General features: G+C 52.4%; 1 protein-coding gene across 8 annotated transcripts in view; it reads left to right on the plus strand.

Annotated features, from left to right (window-relative positions):
* SDCCAG8 (SHH signaling and ciliogenesis regulator SDCCAG8) overlaps positions 1-23913 on the plus strand; it is a 225179-nt gene that overhangs the window by 192915 nt on the left and 8351 nt on the right. For all 8 annotated transcript variants that reach the window (XM_026509571.4, XM_044388005.3, XM_048225154.2 and 5 more), the window contains one exon: positions 22988-23114. In XM_026509571.4, the coding sequence (XP_026365356.2) occupies positions 22988-23114 (127 nt within the window). The remainder of the gene's footprint in view (positions 1-22987; positions 23115-23913) is intronic.

The raw sequence follows: 23913 nt of genomic DNA on the forward strand, positions 1-23913 counted from the left end.
TTGCAAAATTCCCGCAAATCCAGATCCTGTTCGCAACTACATGGCCTCCTTGGAGCGAAATCCTCTCGGTCTTGTTCTCCCCCATTTCTCAGTACCCATGAGAGAGGACGTTGTAGGTGTCGGGTAAATGTTTGTCGAGCAAATGAATGTTGTGGTCTTTTCTTCACGTTGCGCTCAAGTCCCTGCCTCGTGGTCAGCTTGAAAACACAAGCATCTATAGTGCGTATGGTATTTAAGCAGCTTTAGCGAAATTGTAGTGCTGCTGGGTCTCCAGCTGCTGCCAATGAAATTGTTCTCCTAGAAAGTCCCCAAGGCCGCCTCTGCACCACGGCATTGCCCTTTCTTTCATCTGGTTTTCTTCTACGGGGGAAAAAAAAGCCCACGTTCTTCGGAAGGCAAAAGCATAACTTCAACAAATGCAACAACTCCTCTTCTCCGGCTGAAGGTGGAGAGGGCGGCGTTTGCCAGTGGTTCTTTAAATGCTCTCTAGAGAAAGAGGGTGAGCAAATCTTTAAATTTACACTGTGATGCCATCTGATTTCAGGCCAATAGGTGCTTTATAAGTGCAATTTGTGATGGCCGGCATTACAGTTCCTGCTTTGGCCCAACACCTTCCTGTGGCAGGCTCTGTGCTGGACATTTTGGGCACCTGTAAGACCCAGCCGCTGTTCGCAAGGGACTGACCTACTGGACACGGTTCTGATGCATGGCCGTCTGAGAGCCATACTGTGGAACACAGAAGGAACAGGTAGGGGGAGATCAGACCAGGCTTTGCAGAAAAGTGATTCTTAACTCGAAGGAGAGCAGGGTATATGCAGACAGTAAAAAAAACCCAAAAAACAAAAAACAAAAAAACCCACTTTTTTCTAATAAGATTCTGTGGATTCCACGCTTTGGAAGATCCTTTTAGACTTCAGACCCAAGATGAGAAGCAGTACGTGACTTCCGTCTGACCTCCCTTCTATTGCCAATGTCCGAGCACAGCTCTGTGCCTCGATGGACCACCCGGTGGCTCAGTCCGCCAGCCTGGAGCGGCGCTGCGGCCATCTAGCCGAGACCGTCCTGACTCGCACAGTCCCTATAATGCCTGTGCAGCACGACCCAATCACAGTGTGGGTCTCCGAGCAGACTTTTAACGTGGGAGGGAGAAAACAATATACGTAACAAAAAATGTTCTCTCTGGTAACATTACTCATTTAACTCAGCGGATGAAAAGTTTGGTGAGTTTTTCAGTAATTCATTGATAACTTCTCCCCATGTTTATGATCATTCTAGAGCCTGTGCTTTTGACTCCATTTGCATGGGAGGTACTCTCCGCCATCTGTGATGGGGAAGATAACAAGACCATTCTGCCACATGGGCACAGGCCCACACAGGGTATTTAAAAAGCTGTGTCTCCTGGAGATACGTGTCCGTGAAATCGGTGGGAACTCTCAGTGTTCCTATGAGACCCGGCCGGTGTAGGTGACTATCGTCTAGAGAGAAGGCTGGAAATAACCCAATATATATTCAGAACTTTGTGAAGAAAGTTGGGTTGCCGTGGTCAGCTCCTCTGGACCCGACATTGCTGACAGGGTTGGACAAAATGGTATTCATAGAGGGGAGCAAAGTGGCTAGCAAGAGTTAACATGACCCTGATGGACACCTGACCTTCAGAGTAATATTTATTTTTTGAAATTTCCATTTAAAGCACGTGGTGGTATTAGCGGTACTTAAACTATATTTTTTTTCTGAATATTGCACACTTAGGCTTTTCAGTCGTGCTAATGTTTACCGGGAGCTTGTACGGGTATTCCCATTCTCTGGGTTGGGCTAGTTGCCACGTGGTGAAGCTGCCTCTTTGTTCTCCCGAGAGGTCACGAGGTAGCGGTTCTGTCTCGTCTTCAGGTACGTGACCACAGCACTGAGTGGACTCACCTCGCTACCAGTTGATCTGAGCAGGACAAAGAGCAGCGGGTAGTTGTCTGAGACTATACGTAATAGTTCACTGTACAAGTAAGACTGCTACCCCTTAGCTAACTGGGATGCCAGGGAATTACTAAAAAAATCTAATTAATACACACTATTAAACATATTTACACACACTGAACTATTTCAAACCAGTAATGCTGGAATAAAGACAAAATAATACTGTGTATTTACATAACACCATAACACCTCTCATTCGAGAAATCTCAAGCCTTCGCTAACTAAGCTGAACAACACCCCACGAGGTGTGTCGGAAGTAAAAGGTAGAACCAAACAAGAAGCTGAAGAAAGGAGAGAAGCATGTGTGCTTGCAGAGGGTGGTAAAGACTATCGGGAGCCCTCAGGCATTTGAGTTCAAGTCACCCCCAGGTAAGGGAGCATAGACCAAAGGGCCTGTAAGGGTCATGGGCGATTATGGAACTTGCCTCCTCATCTGGCCACGTGGCCCATTGTGTATCTTTCCCTAGACCCAACTGAATCTAATTTTCTTTTTTTTTTTTTTTTCCCCTGAGCCAGAATTTTTTTTACCAGAGTCTGACAGTCTGCTTTCCAGAAATGCCCCGGAGTGGTCAGACGCAGCAAAGTCAGTGGGAAAGGTGTTGGTGAGCCCTGGTCTCCCCCTGGCAGGGTCAGAGTGGTTGGGAGGGTCAGGGTTGATGCCGTGTCCAGCACCTCCCCTAACAGGACTGGCCCAGCACAGCGAGAACATTCCAGGACTTCTGCGGAGCACCTGGGGCAGGCCTGGAGCTGGGTGCGGTCGAGTCCCAGGAGACGCCACGTGAGCACAAGAATATAAACAGGCCAGTGGGAAGAGCGCCTACACGTTTAGATTTCTAAATAGCATTAGCGCCTTGGGATGAGTTTTGAATCCGATATGCTATCGGATTTCCAGAAAGTTTGGTGCTGGAGTCAGTCCTCATTTGGTTTTGCTCCATCCTGAATTTATTCACCTGCTCCTTTGAGGAAAAAGAGGAACTCTGTCCCTGTAAGTCTTTCTCACAGTAATGCTGGCTTGTAGCGTAACCTTTCAGAGTTGGGGACAATTTAGGTGTCACACATACCCATGATAGGATTGCTTTCAGACACTATAATTTCAGTGTCTCTGAAATGTAATAAATAGGGCTTTGTCTGGGTTTGGGAAATAATGTTTTCTTCCCAAACAGCTGTTCATTTGTATTAACAATTTTCCTCTCTCTGGAAAGGCAGTGTTTCTGTTTTATATCTAATCTCGTCTCCCATCACGTTAGCTGCGTTCACTCCCTTGCTGGCGTAGTGGTTTTCCCATCCCTGAGCACCACGGGCAGATGACAAAGCTGACCTCAGGGGCTTCGAGAAGAGAAGATACCACTTGCTTTTCCTTAGCTTTATTCCAGGTCAGACCACCCCGGCGTGCTTCGGGGGGCTGGCTGATCTCACTGCCTTCTCATTTCATGAGACCAGATGCAGGGTGAACAAATCTATGGCCCCTTCTTCAGCTGGCAAAGCAAGAGATCCTTGGCTTTTCATTTGGGGGCCCCTAAGGAGCACCCAAAGAGGCATTTCTGAGGCAACTGCGAGCTCTGGCCACGGGGGCTACGCCAATATATCTGATACTGGCCCTCCCCCCAAAGAGCTCACAACCCATTCGGGCCTACCCAGGACTTTTGCACATGGGAAAAAGGAAGCAGAGAATCACGTGTGTGAGACTGTGAGTATCAGGTAAATTCTCCCAACAGTCTTGTGAGATAGACAGGTGGGGCGAGTGTGGCAACAAGTTTACTTTGCGGAAATCTGGGCACAGAGGGGCTAAGTAGCGCCAAATTCCTGTGGCGGTAGGCTGAGAAGCGCACCCTTTGCTACTCAGTGTCTCTGAGAGTCGTGGAGGGAAGGGCAGTTAAGACTGTGCATTCTAAGCCCGCGTGGCTTGGCCTCAGATACCGGTGCGGCCCGCTTCTGGGCTGTGTGATTTGGGGTGAGCTACTTAATGGGGCCTCAGTGTCTCCCTTGATAAACTTACGGCAATGGCGTTAGGTATCCCATGGGGTTCTTAAGAGAAGTCAGTGGATTATTACCCAGAAATGCTCAGAACAGTGGCTGGCACGTAGTAGGTTCTCAGCTAGCACCAGCTGTGTGACTTGTGTAAGTGCTGGGCACAGGGAACAACGTGATCAGAGCTGTACGGCGCCCCAGGAGCGGGAGTTCAGTGCGTCCGCCGCACGCCTTTAGCGATGTTTTTGTCCTCGTGCCACAATCCAGGACTCCTCCAGCCCCTGAAATTGATGAAGGACAAATAGGTCACAATGTCTGCCTCTGGGGAGGCTGGCCTCACTCCCTGGGGGACAGTCACTATGCAGGGCTCCCCCCCGACAGATCAGGGTGCTGCCTCACAAAGGACACATTCCGGAATGCTCTTGAGAGACTCGGATCCTTTACCTTTGAAACCCGTGGCGCCACTTTGTGTTTCTGCAGCACTCGGTTCACAATCTCTTATGCTCAGCCCCTCCTGGAAGCTGCTGTTGACTGTTGACTGAGAACGTGACCGAAGACTGATGAATTTGGAAGCAAGTGAAGTGATAACAAAGGGGGCTGGCTGGTTGGTTGGTTGGTTAAAATCCTATTTTGTTTTGAACTGGGTTGAAGTCAGCCATGAAACAGTGCCTTTGGAAGTCAGTCCAGGTCCAATCAGATGAGGCGGAGACGGGGAGGGAGAGAGCAGAGGCCAGGGGAGCAACTCACCTGACCTCACGGCGCCTGGGGTCCCGCTGCCCCAGAAGCCCGAGCAGAGCACGGGAAGAGCTTGGGGCTTTGTGTGGGGAGAGCTGGCTGCTTGGGCACATATGGGCGCCACGGCTCCCATGGCTTCACGTCAGCATCTGATCAGCAGCCTCCAAATGTTGTAGCATCCCTCGCAGAGAAGTTGGATTTAGAAGCCTTCTATTGATAGTTAATTGGTCTTGAAAGACTATTCTCTTGACAGGAAATTTCTGACAATCTCAGGGATGCTACACTGGACTCCAGACCTAGAACGACGACTCTGTCGGTGTGTGTTTCTGTGTGCAGCGCGTTCAAACGCGTGCGTCCTGTCCTGCCCTAATTTGTCACTGTGCTGTCGGGAGCACCAGCGTCCCGGCGCTGTGGGAACGCACATGAACACAGTTGAGGCTTGGACCGCGGATCCTGTAGCGTCTCCCAGCAGACACGGACATGTGGTGGAGACAAGCAGTTTCATGCTAGGAACTTCTTGCTAAACGTCCAGTAGTTAAGTCCACCCCAGGACCGCGTGCTTGGACAAAGGAGCACCAGGTTTTAATCAGAGATCTGGCTCTTAGTCCTGCTTCACTATTTTATAGGGTCATGGGTTCAGAAGACCAGACCTGTGATTGCCTTCTAGTTCTCTACTTCCTGGGTGAGGTAGGCAAGATATTGGTGGCGTCTCTGATAAAGCAAGGATCACAATAGTAGCAATAATACCTTCTTTAAAAGGTTGCTATTAATGACTGAAAAATGGCTGGAAAAGCACTTAGCACTGTAACTGCACAGAGAAAAGGCTCAAATAATAATAATAATAATAGCTCATATTGTTGATTGCTTCAGTTATTATTATTTTTAAAGATTTTATTTATTTATTTGAGAGGAGCAGGGCAAGAGGGAGAAGCAGACTCCCCACTGAACAGGGAGCCCTGCTTGGGGCTCGATCCCAGGACCCTGTGATCATGATGGGAGCCAAAGGCAGACCCCTAGCCAGCTGAGCCACTCAGGTGCCCCAATGTTATTTTATTATTGAATCTTCATTCATTTGATAGAAGAAACATTTCCTACATTCCAGGGCTGTTTTCAGAGTTAGGTGAGCACATGTATGTGGAAGCACCTTGCATATGCTCTGAAGCACTTTATTGAAAATATTAATAATAATGATCATATTTTTACTTACTGAGAATCTACTAAGTGCCAGGCACTTTACACACTGTCTGTTATTCTCCAGATAGTCCTGGGAGGTGGTAGAATATTGGAAATGAAACAGGCTTAGAAGAATTTGCCTGGGATCCTGCTCAATTTCAACCTAGATTTTTTTTTTTTTAATTCAGAGTCCTCATTCTACATAGCCACATCTCAATGGTAACAACAGAATTGTCAATAATAGTTTATTGTTCCTGTTGACAATGGAGTTGCGCTCCCAGCATCTAGTCTGAGCGGTGGTGCCGTCATCGAGTGGTGTAACATACGCTGCAGATGCTTTATATTAAAACGTATGATTTTGGTGAATGGCATTTACTACACACTCACAGACTTGCGTGTGTGTCCACCCATAAAGCCCGGGGCTATGAGGGGAGTTCCAGAGAGAAGGAACGTGTCTCGGTGCCCAGGCAGCGGCTGTGTGGTCTGGTCGGAAGACTTGCGCTGTCCCCAACGAGGATGATCTGAAGGGCATACTTTTTGAATGGCTGCATTCTGAAACTTTCATCATAGCATTCAATGCTTTTTTAGTCGCTCCTCATGTTTTTACATTTCACTTACATGAATTTTCATTCATAGTGTAGATTACAAGTAAATGGAATTTAGAGCCTGGTGCCCCTGCCTGCATGCGAATTTGAACTAGCTTCTTGCTCACCGGGTGAGTGGTGTGTTCGGGTGGGCACCCGGGAGCCGGGGCAGACTGGGGTGCTGTCCCTGCACATCTGGACCCTACTGGACTTCAGGAGATCGGCATGGCTTTTGGGGTTGGCAGTCCTAACTACACAGCCTTGCTGAAGTTCGGCTGCTTTTTAAATCCTCCCTAAGCCTCAGCCTCCACATCTATGAAACCCAAAGACTAATACACGTCCCTCAGAGTTTCCAGGCAGGTAAAGGGATATCTCACTTAACGTGCTCAGCACTTAAACTGCCGAGTTCCTTTGCCACCCTTTTTTGACTTATGAAAAAAAATAGGTCTACTTTTGCAACAGTGGAATATTTGGTGTGCTTTTTTACCGTCTCTCATCTCCACGGACTTGGAACACCACACGTGCTCAACCAACACGTGATTCAAACACATTTACAAGAAGATGGGAAACTTCGCTTTTCACCTGTGGCGGAGTGGTGCCCCAGTGGGGCTGTCCCATCTGCAGAGGGCTGTCTGCCTGGGAGCGGAGGGAAGGTCGCAGCTGTCCCCCTGTCACAGAGGCGGCAGTAACTGCCCCTCAGCCCACTCTCTAGCGTCCTGGCCGTGATCACTCACATGCGTCCACCAGCTTTAACTTTTGAGTTTGGAAGAAACCCATCATTTTCACCTGTGTCTTTCTGATTCCTGGCCTGATAAAATATTTTAGATTATTCTCCCAATCCTGCTCTCCCCCCACCCCCCAACTGTTCTAAGTTACAAACGGCCAGATTTCAGTCATCAGGAGAGTAGAATGTATTATTTTTTTGCAGCCTGTCTTTCTGGGGGCCGGATTCCAAGGAGGCAGCCCGTGCGCTCACAGGCCAGGAGAGCCAGGATTTCAGCAGTGACAACAATCTTTGCTCTTCGTTCGGAAAAGCAGTGTGTCGGTGGGGCTCATTAGCATACAGCCGCCCCGTGCTTGCTAACAAAGCGGATATCTGCTAGTTCGCAGCTTGTCTGTCTTCCTTGACTGAAAAGAGAGGAGAAATAGCTTCAGGCAAGGGTGCTGTCCCTCTCTGGGGGCAAGAAAGCATCACAAGGATTCCCGGAGGGAGAGCTTTGAAGCGGTTTGCAAGTCTTCCTGCTTGGGAGAAAGGGAGACCAGCCATCCTTTGTTTTTCTAATCTTGTTTTAAAATCATGACAAGCAAACAAATTGCCATGTTGTCAAGTTAAAAAAAATCGAGCGAGTCCTGAATAATTCCCGATCATCCCTTTAATACTTTCATTTCGTTAGGCAGCTTCCAAAGACAGAACTGTCTGTGGGCAGAGGTCCCCGCGCATGCCCTCCTCTCGGTCTGTCTCTCTACCCCTCTTTTGTTAGGGGGATGGAGGGAAGAAGAAACGCACAAGCAGATGTGCTGCTAGATTTACGGGCTTCTGCCAACCATATGGCATCTTAAAGAAAGATGGTTGGAGCGTCTGGATTAGCAAAGAGTCGGGATGGGAAGCCATGTGTCGTGTTGGTACAGGCAGTTGTTCGAGCTCTCTCTAAATGGCTTCAGGAGATTGTGTAATGGAACAAATGGTCCTGCGAGCCCAGGAACAGCCTTGCCGCTGCTGGAGAGGCAATCGGCCCTCAGGCGGGTACTGCTTCCCTTTTTTCTCCCCCAGTGTTCTGTGTTCTTCTTTTAGTGTTCTTCGAACTCCCAGAAGTGACTCCGAACTTTGCAACTTCGAAGGATGCTCCCAGCTCTCCCCGCCGGGATGTCTGCCTGAACTCTCCTCTCTCTCTCCGACCTGGGAATTAATACAGCTTTGGTCCTGCTCAGGGTCGGCTCCTCTGTGGCTCTGTGGGGGGTCCGGGACGCAACTCCCCCCCCCCATGCCTCCTGACAAAGGCCTTTCCCAGGGAGGTTGCCAGGCTATTAGGACATTGTCCTCCCCCCAGAATTTCCAGAAACCCCAAGAGATGGAAACTCTTTCATTCCTTAGTGGGTCAGCTCAGAGTTTTCTGTGGTCCCAGGGGTTGAGCACATAAGAGATTGTCCCTTCGCTATTCTGGATCTCGCGTGTGGCATTAAAAAGATTGTACTGAGCCCCTGGCAGTGGATTCTTTGGACTTTTAGGTCACACATTGCCATTTACTGAGCACATTCAGTGACCTCTGGACTCTACTCCCTGATACAAAATGTAAATATAAGTTTAAGAGTTGACACACTGTGATTTTTGGAGGCGCACTGGCAGTATTTTATCTGTGGTCAAGTTCTCTGTCCCTTCTTGTTTTGAAAGATGGAGGCAGAAGGAGCTGGGAGACCTCCCAGCAAGAGCAAATCTTTGGAGTTGTTCTCTTGGCCAAGCTCTTTGGACATTTCCGCTGCATTCTACGGCCAACAGATCTCATTTTATTGTCATTTCAGAGCCACTATGTATGCAATGCGGCATCTTTAGCTGCTGGGAAGCTGGGTCGGCCTCCTCAGTGGGACGGATGGGCAACTCTGGGTGCCGTGCTGTGTCAGACACTGTGGTCCCCGGAAGGTGCCATAAGTAGCTGATTCAGTAAAAGAACTGGTCGATTTATCTGACCAAATGATCAAACCTGTTTGATGCCATAGCCAGTCGGGTCGGTGGGAGGCTCTGGTGGTGCCTGGTTTGGGCCGCACACCACGGGAGCAGAGAGCACGGGACCTGAACACCTTCGTGGCTTGAGCTGCCACCTCCTTGACGACGGGTGGGGAGCCCAACGGGACAGGCCCCAGAGAATGGGAGCAAGTAAGAGGTTGCAAAAGCGTAAGCTCTGGTCAACTGTGGGAAATAGGAAGCTACCTCGTCTACTGCAACTCCTACCAAAGGTACTTTGAGCAGTGAAAATGCATTGCAGTTTATTTTGCTGCGTAACGACGCAAAGGCTCCCCCCACAACCACACACACAAAAGAAAGGAAACCTAGAGCATGTGCGACTGGGCTCCAGTGGGAGGAAAGGGCGCAGCGTCTAGAAATCCGAACGTGTCCTCACACTGTCATCGTTTTTGTGTACTCGTGGCTGAGGCAGTGATTTTTACTGTCTGACACGGGGTCATCTGAGAATCACTTGGAGATCGTTACCGATTTCTTTCATAAGTAACTATTTTCTGCAAGGATACCGATGTCACCCAGAAGTTTCAGATAAAGTGCTATTTCATCTTTGTGAATTTTTGTGTTAAAAAAAAATCATTCCTATCTCATATACACAGGTTAAAAACACATTCCTTTGTGTCCCGTCTCCCCCCGCCTCCCAGGGGCTCATTTCATGCTGGACACCTTGTTTTCTGAATGTGGGATCTGGGGCGAGGAAGGAGGGGCGCAGAGGGGGAAGTATAATTTTAATTGTTATCTACCAATTGGAAGAAATTACCACTTTAATCCCTTTCACCACCCAAGTGTACATGGGCCCAAATTTGTCAGCATTAGAATTTCTTGAAACAATGCAATTAAACTGCAACATATTTCCTAACATTCTTAATTAAGACAGTAACTGAAAAATGTAGATTAACAGAAGTTACTGTTTTTATCAACACATTTTCTTTCCGCCACCATCACGTCCCCTCCCCCATCCCTCTTTGCTTTAAATGTCTGATGTCAGTTTCGTCCACACGCACATTATGCACATGGCACCGAAGAAACAAAGTAAAAAATCCTCTTTTAATTCCGAGCTGCATGCCCAGCGCCACAGGCACTGTCTGTTACATGTCGCTTCTTATGAGGTTCATGCTGGGAGTTTCTTTTTAAAGGCAAAGTGTTTCTGAAGGAAAGAGTTCAGGTTGCGCAGATTGTGTTAGAAAAACCCCACTCTCTCCGAGTGGAATTAATACACTGATTATTCTGTGCGGACTCAAACTGGCAGCGTGTGCAAAAAGTTCGAGAGTATCTGGGAATTGAAATATGGACGAGAATTCGAGCGAGCGAGTGGAGACAAAGCGCTGGGAAGTCTTGTTTAGAAGTGAAACTAAGGGTAACTTTGTAAGGGCGCAGAGGGGGTTTAATATGAGCCACCGTGTCCTAAAGCAGCACTCGCTTAGGTGGCGTGTAGGGAATCTGAAAGCCCTGTTTCTCAGGGCACGTTTTAGGACGGATCCTAAGAACAGCTGGGTACTGGACGGTAATGGGAGGCGGTAAAGCGATGTCCTGCCCATCGCCTTGAGTCCTTCAGACGCCTGGTACTTCCAGGGACGTGGCGGGAGCGGCTTACTCTCTAAGTTGGAGCGGGCTGTAGCATGGCCTCGGCCCGTTAGTTTTTCCAGTTCAAATCTGAGTCCTCCACGGGCTCGGCCAACGATCCATGCTGGGTTCACGAGTAAGGACTTGGAAGGTAAGAAAAGCAGAGCCAGTCCCGCAGCACCTTTCCCGTCCCAAGGAAACCAAACTGTGTTCACACTGCTGCTCGGGTAAGAAACGGGGACGTGAGCTTGCAGTTAATGAGGCTTTCGCCGTCTCCTTCCTCGCCTGCCTGCCACGTCGGCTTAATCCTCTCCCTGCGCCAAAGCGCAGAGCCCCCCCGGCCCCCCGCCCTCCCGACGGCCGCCCCCGAGGTCGGGACGCGCGGAGCGCGGGAGCGGGAGCCGGGCGCCACCCCCCTCCGGCCCCCCTGCTGGAGCGGCCGCCTCCCGCCCCGGGCGCGCTCGGAGGCGGCCGAGAGCAGGTGCGGGTGCGCGGCGGGCGCGCTCGGAAGTGGCCAGCGCGCGGTGGGAGGCGGGCTGCGAGCTCCTGGGCGCTCGGACTCGGCCACGGGGTTTCGCTACAACTCTCGGATGAACCTGTCTTTGGCAGCCTCTAGGATGCAGGGCGGGGGTGCACGTATGCCAACTACCACCTCCTGTTGGGCAGTTGCTCTTTCCTAAAGCAGGACATCATCCCTGGGGATGGTTTGGTGCAGGGCCCTCCCGTTGCCCTGAGGGTCAGGGGTTGGGAGCATGTCCGTATTCCGCACCTACACCTCTTCAAATGCCGGTATGCAGTCCGTGGGGAGAGGCACAGGCAGGGGAAGGCGGTCCCCAGCCTCCCACCACCATCCCCCAACACAGGCCCCTCTGCCGTCCTCTAGCCCCTCACCCCCCTCCCCCCCCCCCCCCCGCGCAGTTGGCTGTCGGGGAGGTGGTTCCCACTGCTGCCCATCACCGCCATCGAGGATCTGGCCTATAGAGATTAAATGCTGTGTGGACGGTGTAGCATGCCTGGGGTTTCTTCTTAGAACCTGGGCTCTGTTACCCACAGGGGATTCCTAGTCTAGCCAGCAGGAGCTCACCAGGGGGCCGTGACCCCACAGTGCCTGTGGGGTCAGGGCCTGAGCCCCCAGGAAGGCCGCTCCTTCCCTTTCTTTTCTTTCCTCTCATTCAGGAAATCTTAATTTAGGAAGGCTGCTTGTTTTGCTGGTGAGGAACACCGACCCACTGCCCTAGAGAGAGCCCTGGACCCTCTCCGTGACCATCCTGTGGGGATGCTCCCAGCGCTCTGAACAGAACCCTGTCTCCCTGCTGTCTCAAGGGCCGCAAACCTTGGACGCAGAGCTGACTTCTGCCTGGAACCCCTAAGAGTTGATCGAGGACAGGGAGGCGGTGGCAGCTCCTTACTCCAGAGCAGCCTTCATATTCGTTCTCCCCGCCCCCTTCCTCAGGCCCACATCGGTTTCCTGAGCACCTTGGGGCGTTTTCTTTACTGGTGCTCTTTTTTAAAAAAAGAGGAAGGAGTGTTGGAAGCCTAGACTGGTTCTCTTGACACTTTTAAAATTCAACATTTCATAGCCCAAACAGTAAACTGTTGATGGAATTGGTTCCTTCTCCCCCGCGATGGCTTGCAACCGGGCAGGATCGGACTCTTCCTTCTGCTGCCCGAGCCCCCGGAAAGCAGACGAGCTCCAGCAGGCCCCCGCTCCGCTCCACCCTGGAAGACTTCTGCCACCACGTTAGCCCAACACTCATCACTGTGTGGAGGACCCCCTTTTACTAAATGATTTATTACTCTTAGCAGAAGTCCTTTGGCCGCAGATTTTATTTCTGAGTCACTCTGTTCAGCTCAATTGGTCTCCTTCAGTTACCGTGGCAACCAGCAGATGGGGTTCTTTGACAAGGGTCAGCGGGGAGGCTGCCTGGGTATAGACTAGAGACGGAAGAGGAGCTACATAAAAAGCTTTCAGCGTTGACAGTTCCGCAGTGGATGGCCAGGAGTACTTATCAAATTACTTGCATTAAAACCTAATTAAGATGTGTGCCAATCAGCGTACCGTAGTGATAGGATCTGGTTACTTGGCGTGGGCTGGCTCACACCTCTGTGACCAATTCGCCTATCGCAAGAAAGGTCAAACGTGAAGGAGACAGAAAGCTCAGACAGCGCGGACCCGCTAAGTCCAGGACCGCTCCCAGAGGGTCTGAGCATCCGGGAGCACCAGGGGACCTCGCTGGACATGAATCCTCGTGCAAACACCACACTGCTGAGAAAACTCCAGAGGGTTGCGGCGCGCCGGGGGGGCTCAGTCAGTTAAGTGGCTGACTCTTGGTTTCGGCTCAGGTCACGATGTCGCGGTCGTGGGATCGAGCCCCGCGTCGGGCTCCACGCTCAGCAGAGTCTGCTTGAGATTCTCATTCCGTCCCCCTCTGCTCCTCCCACCCTTCAAATAAGTAAATAAAATCTTTAAGAAAAAAAAAAGAAACTCAAGAGGGTGACTGGGCAGGAGCCAAATGCGCTCTGATAGTTCCACGCCTGCTTCTGAGACATTTGATTGCATTACAAAGAGCATTCATCAAAATAAAGCCGATCTTTTAATTGTGCCAGATAAAGCGTACTAACAAGACATGATATCTAAGTGCCAAGGATCTTTTTGGTAAAAGAGGAAAAGACACATTTTGGGATCAGTTGACAAAATTGGAAATCAACAGGTTAGATAAAGGTATTGTATTCCTGTTGCGGTTACTGCAGTTGGTCCTATACTAGGGTCTGTGGGAGTGTCTTTATCCTTAGGACATACACTGAGGTCTAGGTTCACGGGATTTGCTGTCAGATGGCTCCGAAAGCAATAAAAAATATACATATGTGTGTGCGTGAGTGTGCGCGCACGTGTGTGTGGGGGGGGAGAGGGAGAGAGAACAGAGTAATAAATGGGTTGGAATGGTGACAGTAGGTGAATTTGGATAAAGGGTATGTGGGATTCTTTGTACTATTCTTGCAACTTTTCATAAGGATGATATTATTTCCAAATAAACAGTTTTCAGGATATCTAAGTTTAGGCATAGGTAGGGAACAATATGAGAGGCCGTCTGGGTCTTTCTGCTAAGGCTTCTAAATGGCCGTGAGCCAGATGTGGCCTGGATTCTACTCTGCGAACATTGGGATTTTCAGCTGTTCTCCTTCCTCTGTCCTATTTCATTTTGACCGGTGGAGCTGTGCTCTCCCCAACGGCTTCTGCTTTAACAAGAGCTGGCTAAAGGGGACGGAGGCTTAAGGCAAGGGGTCCCCGAGGTTCCTTAGAGTCTAAGATTGTGGATGCATCAGCTCTGGTCCCTGCTGTTTCAGGGTACAGGTTGCCTTCTTCCTGCCAGGCCCTCCAAGATGATTGCAAGCTCGGCCCATGTCACAGAGCCCTTGCTCTTTAGGCTGACAAGGCAGTGATACAGCAGATGTTCTCCATGTTCTGTGGGGAAGCTCTGTTTTCAGAGAGCTGAGGTGACAGTGTCCAAGGCCGCAGGGACAAGTGGGTGTCTGGAGCTCTGGGCCTCCTGTGTGCGCCCTTCCTGCCCACACCAGTCTGGACTAGTCAGTGTGGCGTCCAGGCTGAGGAGTCCACAAACTCGTTGGTGACAAGATAAGAACAGAAACAGTGTTTAGAAATTTTTTTTTGTTTTTTTTTTTTAAGATTTTATTTATTTATTGGAGAGAGTGTGTGAGCACAAGCAGCCAGAGGGGCAGAGGGAGAGGGAGAAGCAGACTCCCCGCTGAGCAGGGAGCCCGACGCGGGGCTCCATCCCAGGACCCTGGGGATCATGACTTGAGCCAAAGCAGACGCTTCACCGGCTGAGCCCCCCGGGAGCCCCCGTGTTTTGGAATTTTCGTAGCCATCGGTGCAGCAGTGTTTTACAGTCCCCAAACTCTAAGTCAGCAATAGAGTGGAAGTGTGAAAAAGAACAAAAAGCAAAGGCCACACTGGCTCCCTCCCCCGAGGCAGGTGGAAGAGTGCTGGCCAAGGGGCTCCCCCACCTCCAAGCCTCAGAGAAGGACTCTGTGCCTTTGACTCCCACTAGGTCACCCAGTGGGTCACCTTTCTCATGGCCCTTGCCTAAAATCCTGGTTTTTTGTAGTATGGGATAGGAGTCAGGCCTTTTTCAAAAGGATTCAGAAATGCTTCCAAGAGCACTGGATTTGGAGTCAAGAGACATGGACTTCGGTCTTAGATTTACTACCCACAGGCCGTGTGACCGTGGGCCTTGGGTTCACTGTCAGGGGCTGGACTGAATGACCCCTAAGTGCCTCTCAGCTCTCACATGACCTGATCTTTCTGAAAAGAAGAGCGGGGGGCTTTCCCCCACTCGCTGCCCCGAGGCCGCCCCCCGCCCCCCAACTTCCACAGGTAGCCAAAGCTGATTGGAAATTTGAGGGAGTAAAAAACTAAAGGGGCCCTACAGAAATATAAATGACCTTTGCTGGGAATGTAAATTCTCCCCAGAATTGCAGGATCTTTAGAGTGAATGATTCGGTTACAATCAGTGCAGAACAGGGTGGATTTGAGCCCAGGAAGTTGGAATGGCAAAGCGACCGTGGAAACTGCCCTCATGTGTGAGCGAGGGTGACGGGCTGCAGTGTGTTCCCGACTTCTCACCACGTGGCTTTTTCTCGCTGACTCTGTGCAAGCACGTCAATGAGACGGAATTACGGAAATTGTGGCAGGCGATTTTCGGGTATTGGAACCAAGCGTAAACTGCACACGCATCTGGCCTGTTGACCCCAGTTCATTACCGAGAGCACTCGGCGGGGGCGCTGGGGTGTTCAGACTTGACACTGGGCAACGGGTATTGTTAGGACTAGACTGCAGGGTTTGAAGACGGGGACACAGGGAGGCCGTGTAGAGTCACGGCGCCGTGGGATCATGACTCAGTCATCCCCAAGCCCAGCAGCCGGCAAACTTTCTCTCTAAAGGGTCAAGTCATCAACATGTCATGGAATGTTCGTGTCGCAAAACGTTATTTTTCTTGTGATTTTTAAAATTAGTCATTTAAAAATATAAAAACTACCCTTCACTTGCAGACCATACAAAACAGGCAGTGGGTGGGCCCTGGGGTGTGATGTTTGCTGACCCCTGTTCTGGCTTATTCTCTCGTCTCACGCGGGAGGAGGCTCAGCGTGGTCACGTGCTTTGCTTGACTTCTCACGACTGACCTCCAGGCTTGGGAGCACCCGGCAGTTTCCATTTGGACAGCTGGCTGCTGGAGGGTCAAAGCTGGAGCCACAGGGAAAAAAATTATTCTCCCTGGGGACTCATTTAGTATGTGGGAATAATACTGTGAATTATTGAGTGTCAGTCATTCCTGCTCTCAAGAAGGTACCAGAACACCCAGGGGACCTATGAAGGTATATACTCCTGGGCCTCACCCCAGGGCTGCTGATTCGGGAGGTCTGGAGGTATTCTCTTCTCACTTCTAGAAATGGAGGATGTGAGGTTGCCTGAGATCAAGCCTCCTGCCTGAGGAGAATAGGGAGGTCGTGGCGGGATTCTGAAGTCCTGTCTCCGTATCCAAGTGCAGCAGGCACTCATCTGTTCCAGGATTCTTCTAAGTTAGTGGTGAATTTCGATAGCATATTTCAAGTTATTTAATGTGTACGTTATGCTCTTTCAAAGTTGTCACCTATGAAAGCATACTGAGACCATAGATGAAATTTCACGTCTTCTCTTTGGTATAAATAGTGTCCATTGGTAAGGAGTTTCTTCATTCTGACGCATTTATCCAGCACAGCCTCAAAGGCAGGCACCTCGCTGAGTGCTGGGGATGGGGAGCTGAATGAGACCCCATTGGGGAAGCTGAGTGAGTTCGGTGGGAGTGGCAGACACACCGCGAGGATAGTAAGTGGATGGGAGCACGGTGGGACGGCCGGGATGGTGGGAAGCAGAAAGATGGGGAGAGTTGAGGGGCCAGGAGTAGGAGCCATGTGGACCGGAAGGGCGAGGGAGGAGGTGGCATGGAAGACTCTGGGCCAGGAGACTGGAGGTGGTCGCACCCACGACAGAGAGACACAGAGCAAGGAGCATGTCGTCCGTGGCCTGGCCGCCCTGGCTCTCCCCGGCTAGCTGTCTGAGCTTGGACACGTGACTCACGTCTGTGCCGGCTTTTCTCAAGCCTGAAATGACACAGATGGTAGTAATACCTACCTCTTGGTATTGTTAGGAGGGTGAAATGAGTTAGCGAACGTAAAATGCTTGCTACTCGCTGGGAATAGTAGAGAAGTGAGTGCGTATTTTATCGTCAGATATTTGCACCTTTTAAATCCGTATGTTGGTTGAAAACTGTTCTTCATTTCCATGAGGAGGCCTCCTGTCCCAGTGAAATCGTGGGTCGGAGCTTCTGAGAACGCTTATCTAAGAAGGGGAGGGCAAATCTTTACTGTGGCCAGAGGGACCAGAGGAAGGGGCTGAAGACATTTTAGGATCAAGGACATTTGACCACCACCAAAACCCAAACCAAAATAACACAAAAACAGGAAGAAAGAAAGGAAAAACTAACAAACCAACCACAGTAATCGGTAGGAAGCTGCTGGGTGAGATTATTGAGGGAGACAAAAACCTCTTATCTAAAAAACATGTATTTGTGGGGACGCTGGCCCCCTCCGGAGGAAGAAGGGGCGGGCCTGGGGGAGGCTAATTGGGCGGTGGCCCCTGGATGCTGGTACGAGCCTCACAAGTGTTCATTTGATTATTATACCTCATAACTTATTTATACACTGCATATATTTTGTATGTATCACATACAACATAAAAAAATTTAAATATATGTATTCACTTGCTTTCACAGTATTCATAGCAAATGAGTGTCTGCAGCACAGGACCAGAACTGGCAGCTTGCACTGCTTCTGTTTTGCATAAGCCATTTTACCCAGCCCACTCAGCTCTATGAAGTTGCTCCATGTGATCCTGAAGTCTTGCATATTTAAAAAAAAAATGTTGGTTCTGGTCATGCCGGCGGGGTGTGGTGGGGAGGCTCGCTGTTGGATCAATAGAGCTGTGTCCAGGCCTGGCACACAGAGCAGCCCCCTCACATCTGATCTGTGGGCTTTGGAAACCCAGGCCCGCCTGTTCCCATGGTAACCGCTGCCCCACCAGCCCATAACCCCTGGGGAGCCTTTGCACCGGCCAGCCCGTGCTGCCCACTCTGCCCCAGCCTAGCTGCAGCCGCTCTTCTCCCCCATGGGCCCCCACTTCTGCCCAGTGGTGGCGGTTACACACCGGCGGGTCCTTAAGGAAATGGGCCCTACACCTGCAATCCGCCCAGCCCGGGGTAGAGAGTGGCCCGGAGGGTCCCTTGCTCACAGACTGGTTGAGCCCTCGGTGACCTCAAGGGCAGGGGCACACCAGCTGCCTCCTGGGGAGGGCTGGCCTCCTGCCTCGGGCCGGCCTGGCCTGGCCGCGGTTCCGCTGCGTGCCGTGACCACACAGGGCAGATGCCAAGTACGTCCCGGGGGTATCTGGGAGGGACGGAATAGCTGCCCGGTCCAGAGATGAGCTGCGCACAGGCCTTGGGTAAGAAGGTCCAAGTTGAGGATTGAGCTCTGAAATTGGAGAATGCCCCCTCTCTCTCCTGCCTGGATGTGGTTTGCAGGCTGGGCGGGGGGCGGGGGAGCTCCTTCTCGCAGGAGGGGCTGCTGTGCAGGCAGACTCCCAAGCAGGCCTGGGGAGGGCAGCCCCACTCTCCCCTCTAATTCCTCTGTGCCAGGGGGAAGAAATGGCTCAAAACAAGGGACCCAAACAGAACAGGAAGTCGCAAGCTGTCAGAATGACACTCAAGCTGGGAGCGGAGCCTTGAACATAGGAGGGGTCCCGCTCCAGGCGGAGGGACCCCCAGTGCTGAGAACCTCGGAGGGAGAGCAGAGAGCAGGAGTCCTTGCAGGCCCGGGATGGGGTGAGATCGTCCAGAGAGCCAGTCAGGGCGCCCGTGTCTGCATGAGAAGGCTCTCCCTCACCTCGGCCCTTCTGCCCCTTCCCCGGCCAATGCGCTCACCCTTCATAGCAGCCCCCTGGCCATCACCCTGTCACCTTGCTGCTTTTCTCGACAAACACCTCTGCCCTCGAACCGGGGCAGCCCAGGAGGGCTTCGGAGCAGAGGCTTTCCCTTGCTCCCCCGCCCGCATGCCCCCTTGACTCGGGGAGGAGGGCCTCCGTCTCCGTTGCGGGTGCCTTCCTGCCTCGGGTGGCCTGGCAGCTGTTGCCTCGAGGAACTGCCCTCTCTCCTGCCCACGGGCTCAAGCGCCTTCCACCGCCTACACCCCTCCTGCTCCCTGGCCCTCAGCCAAGCCCCTGTCCCCCCCTCCAGAACGGTCTCCCTCTTCCTCCTGGAAAGTGTCTTTTCCCTTAAGCTCCAGGTTCTTCTCTCCTGGCTTTCCTCCTTCCTCACGGTCGGCTGTCCCCATGGCTTGCTGGCTCCCTGTCCTCCGCTCGCCTGTCCATGTGGCCTGGGCCTCTTCACTCTCACTGCAGGCAGCTGGTGGCTTACAGGGGGCTGGGATACATACACATATATTTACATATATACAGAGAGAGAGAGAGAAACATTTATTTATTTATTTGAGAGAGTGTGAGAGGGAGCAGGGGGAGGAGCAGAGGGAGAGACAAGCAGACTCCCCGCTGAGCACGGAGCGACTGGGGGCTTGATCACGGGACCCTGACAATCATGACAGGAACGGAAACCAAGAGTCGGATGCTCAACGGACTGAGCCACCCAGGCGCCCCAAGGGTGCCTGTACTTTTAACGAACTTGAAAACCTCCGCCAGGCTTTCCTGGGTGAGTGCTGCCCCGCGTTCACGGCCGCACACTGCAGCAGGTATCCAGCCAGACCTGCCCCGGGCCCTCTGCTCGGTGGGTGCATGGCTCACGGGTACCTCCCTGACCCCAGAACTTCTATCCCAGGCCTGTCCCTCCTCCCATCGTCTCTTTCTCGGTGCAGGCAGGGACCACCACCGGCCGGAGGACAAGGTCCACATCTGTTGGTTTGGCTGCAGGGCAAATGAGGTGCTTACCAAGGAAGGGTTAACCGGTTGGGTTGTTGAATTAACTCGATGAATGAACCATCCCTTAACAAGAGTTAAGAACACCTCCGAGCTCCAGTGCTTCTTGTATGGCTTTGTGTGAGTTCACTGAACCTCTCAGCTTCAGTTTCTCATCTGTAAAATGGGATGCCAGCACCTACCTTTTAATTGGATAGTCTGTGTGGGGGACGAAGCCCGGGGCTCAGTCAACGTTAGCCGCCGTCCGCGGTGGGAGCTGCGCCGGGGTTGGCCGAGCTTGCGCGCTTAGACATACATGAGCTGTAAGCGGCATGGAGCATACAAGACAGCTTCTGTGTCACAGGACGCCCCAAGATATCCTAACCTCCAAGAACAGAGTATAGGCAGGGTTGTGCGGTGGTTGGGGCCGGCTGCTCCAAAAAATAACTTGTTAATTAAAAAAAAAGAAAAAGGTCTTCCCGATATTCATAAAACACCTCAAGAAAGCTGCTATTGAAATTTCCTTATCCGAGTCCCTTTTATCTAAAATCTGGGTTTCTTTCTTTGTTTCTGTTTTTCTGTCTTTTAGCAAATGTGGGTTTGGGTTGGTTATTGTTTTTTACGTTTTTGAGCTTGTGATGGACTTTGTTGCTGCACGTGGAGGGACGTAATAGAGGCTGATCTCAAACAAGGAGGGAGCATGTCTTTTAAAGGGAGAAAAGCACCCCAAGATTGACTGCCAGGGGTTTTCAAGTTGGCTCTGGCTGTGAAGTTGGGGGGTGGGGGCGGAAGGCACGGCCCTCCCGAGGTCCTTCCTCCTCACTTGGGTGGTGCTGGCGGGACCATACCCCGGGACTTGATTCAGCCGCTCCGGGTGCGGCCTGGGTGCTCTCAGGTAACCGCCGCAGGGATCTGAAGACTACCGTTTGCAAAACGGCCAACAGAGCCTGGCCTAGGTCTTCGAGGCTCCAAGGGAGGAGGGTCTAGGCAGGAACTGGCCCCATTTCTGGCTGTAAGCCAGTGTGGCCAGCCCGTGGCCGGCATTTTGTACTGAGATAGCAGGGTTTGGCTCGGACCACAGCTCTGGATCAGGTTTCCGGGAGCCCAGAAACACATACTGAAGCCATCAGTCCGGAGGACTGTTATCCCATTTGATCAAAGCACAGGGCAAGGGACCACATGGAGAAGGGCCACTCCTGGCGCCTTGTTGCCTTTAAGCCTTAATGGTGTCATCGATTTATCGCATGTTTCTGTTAGGTTTGTTTCCAGCAAGCACGAAGCCAGTGGGCTCCTACCTGGCTAGCTTCGCCTGTGGCTGCCTCCACACCCGGGACTCGATTGGAGGGGGAAAGCCACCCACGGGCTGAGACAGCTCAACTGCTAATGATGATGATTCTCGCCTGATTCAGGTGTCCGAGCAGCAGGTTGTCTGCTTCTCAAGGAAAAGGCGCTTCTCCTCAACGCCGCATCTTCTAGGGGACCCACTCCAATGCCGGGCAGCAGAGTAGCTGCTCAAATGAGTGGTGCCTGCCTGCGTCTGTCGGTGGGTCAGCCCGCGCAGAGTGCCCTGCCCCGCACCGCCCGTGCCCCCTGGCTGGGCTGTTCTGCCGCCCTGGGATGCGCTTGCCCCTCCGCTGCTGTCTGTCCAGGAGACCGTGCAGGAGTCTGACATCCATGGGGTGGTTTTGAGACTGCTCTCAGGGGAAATTGTCCTCATGTGACAGTGTGATGGGTGGCTCTGGGGACAGAGGGGCTTCCCAGAGCTGCAGTGCCCTGGCTTCACCAGGATCGGAGGCAGGGTCACGGGGGCAAGGGGGCATTACTGTCCTGTATACAGTGTCGAAGCAGGAAAGCGCTCACACTTGGATGGGAGATGGTTTGTTCGATTCTGCCCCAGCCTGATCCGGGCCACTGGGAGGCCAGCCAGGGCCAGAACACCTGACCCTGGCCCTGAACAGCTACACACACAGGAGGGAAGAACCAAGCCCTGCCCTGGCTCCTTCCTTGCTCTTCCCCCCGTGTGTGAGGAGGAGGAGACCCGGGTGGGGACCCGAGCGGTATCATGTGTGCCTTCGGGAAAGCTTGAGCAGTGATTGCCCACGGAATCCTCCCGAGGTTGAGAAGGCCCGCGGTCGGTGCAGTCTCGGAATGGACAGGGTTGCTGGTGGCACAAGAGCCTGGGAGAGCGTGAGCAACACTGGAGTGGTGTTAGGTTTCCCAGCACGCAGCTCTACCCGTCTGCTGGTGCTGCCTACTGTTAGGTTAGGAAAGGAGTCCACCCACCCCAAGGCCCGAGTCTCTGCCCTTGTCGATGCTTCTTTGTGCTGGGAGCGCACGAGAAGCTCGGCAAGCTGCAGGAAGACTTAACCCGAGGGCAGCCTGACGTCTGCACATCACATCGTGGCCTCTGACTCGGTGAGTGTTGGACGTGCAGCCTGGAGTTTGAAATGCCTCTTGAGTTTTTAAAATCCTTTCCTTGTAAAATACAAGTTAATTTCACCATTGGTGCTTTTGGTGCATGAGGAAGGGTGCGGGACACAGCCAACTTCTTTCCAGAACAGTACTGGGTAGTTGTGCAACTCTAAATTTAATCCAAAGCCTACATTTCCAGGGGTGCGTGTGCTGTAGGAAGCCGTCTGTGGACAAATGAGGATAATAGTTTGAGTGAATTAGCAAGTCTGGAGAGGAGGGCCCATCAGCAGAATGACAAATTTAGGATCTTTAAAGACATCTGGTCAGCGATGCCGGAGCTCATGATTGACTGAGTGATTAATAATGGAAAGCCCTTAGTTCAGTGTTTCTGCTGTCCCTCGCGCACTTCCCCAGCCAGGGCGGGCTGTCTGCTGCAGCCTGCCAGAGACGTTTCCGGCTGAACAATGGAGGCATTTAGGCCCCTCGTCCTCGACCTCTGTGAGTTTAAGGTTTCCGTTTTTCTTCTTATCCACCTTATGTGTGTGTTTCCTCATTGACAGCTCCCAGAGATGGCTCCTGAGTCCCTTTCACATTTGATACGATTCCATTCAGCTTAATCACTGCTTGTTCCAAGGGTCCGCTGCTGGCCAAAGCCTCGCCCCTCAGGGTCACCTGGATTTACAGCCCCTGGTTCACTGACCAGGGCTTCCCTCGGACACAGACAGCAGTGGAACACATCGAAGGGCTGAAGTTGGCCACTGTCCCCCTTGCTCTCTGCAGCTTGCTGTCCCCGCGTCTCAGGACCCATCCCTAACTCTGTGCTGGATTTGTCCGCAGGCTCAAGCAGCTGGACAAGCACAGCCAGGCCACAGCCCAGCAGCTGGTGCAGCTCCTCAGCAAGCAGAGCCAGCTCCTGCTGGAGAGACAGAGCCTGTCGGAGGAGGTGGGACGTCTGAGATCCCAGGTACCGTGCAAAGCCAGCCCAGGGGTGGGGGTGGGGGGGTCCCCCCGGGCCGGTTCTCCCACCAGAGAACACGGCAGGCTCTGCGAGTGGGGCTTTCTCGCATTCCCTGTCTCGGAGCTGCGTGCGACCGGGGAGATGCCCAGTGGTCACAGCCGGCAGCTCGTAAGCTGGCAGGGGCCCTGCAGACTATGTCCGGGAGCAGTGGGGGACATGGGCGTGTGGGCCACGGGCCTGCCCTCTTTGGGGAGCTGGAGGTTGTGCACGAGAACAACCGTTGACTCGGCAGGGCCACACTGAGGGGTGCGACCCATGGAAGGACGCAGAGGGCTGTCGTGGTGAGCAGGCTTTTTGCAGGAAGTGGGCTCCGAACCGCCCCTGGGGCTGTGTGCAGTTTGAGTCGGTTGAGGAAAGAGGTGTTGCCGACTGGGGGAGCCGCGGTGAGTGGCCGGCAGGAGTCTTGTCCAAAGTCAGCTGCCGGATAGTTGAGCCCAGCAGATGTCCCGACAGCGCGCTAACTCTCGTCACCCTTGAACGAGCCTGCAAGATCGATTCTCGTCACCACTTTGCAGACAGGGAAACCCGGGCTCCCACAGCCGCACAGCTGGCAGGTAGGGACACCACAGACGGCCCCTGATTCTGATGCCCCAGCCCCGGCCTTTCCTGTTGAGTGTGGATCTGGGGCCACCAGGGCTCGTGGAGGGAGGAGAACATCCAGGTGAGTCTGCAGCGTGGCGTGAGACTTTCTTCCCCTAAATGGCTTCTCTTCCCGTCAGAGAAGCTGTACTTTCTGCCCCATCAG

Source organism: Ursus arctos, unplaced genomic scaffold (assembly GCF_023065955.2).
Source record: "Ursus arctos isolate Adak ecotype North America unplaced genomic scaffold, UrsArc2.0 scaffold_2, whole genome shotgun sequence".
NCBI classification, from domain to species: Eukaryota; Metazoa; Chordata; class Mammalia; order Carnivora; family Ursidae; genus Ursus; species Ursus arctos.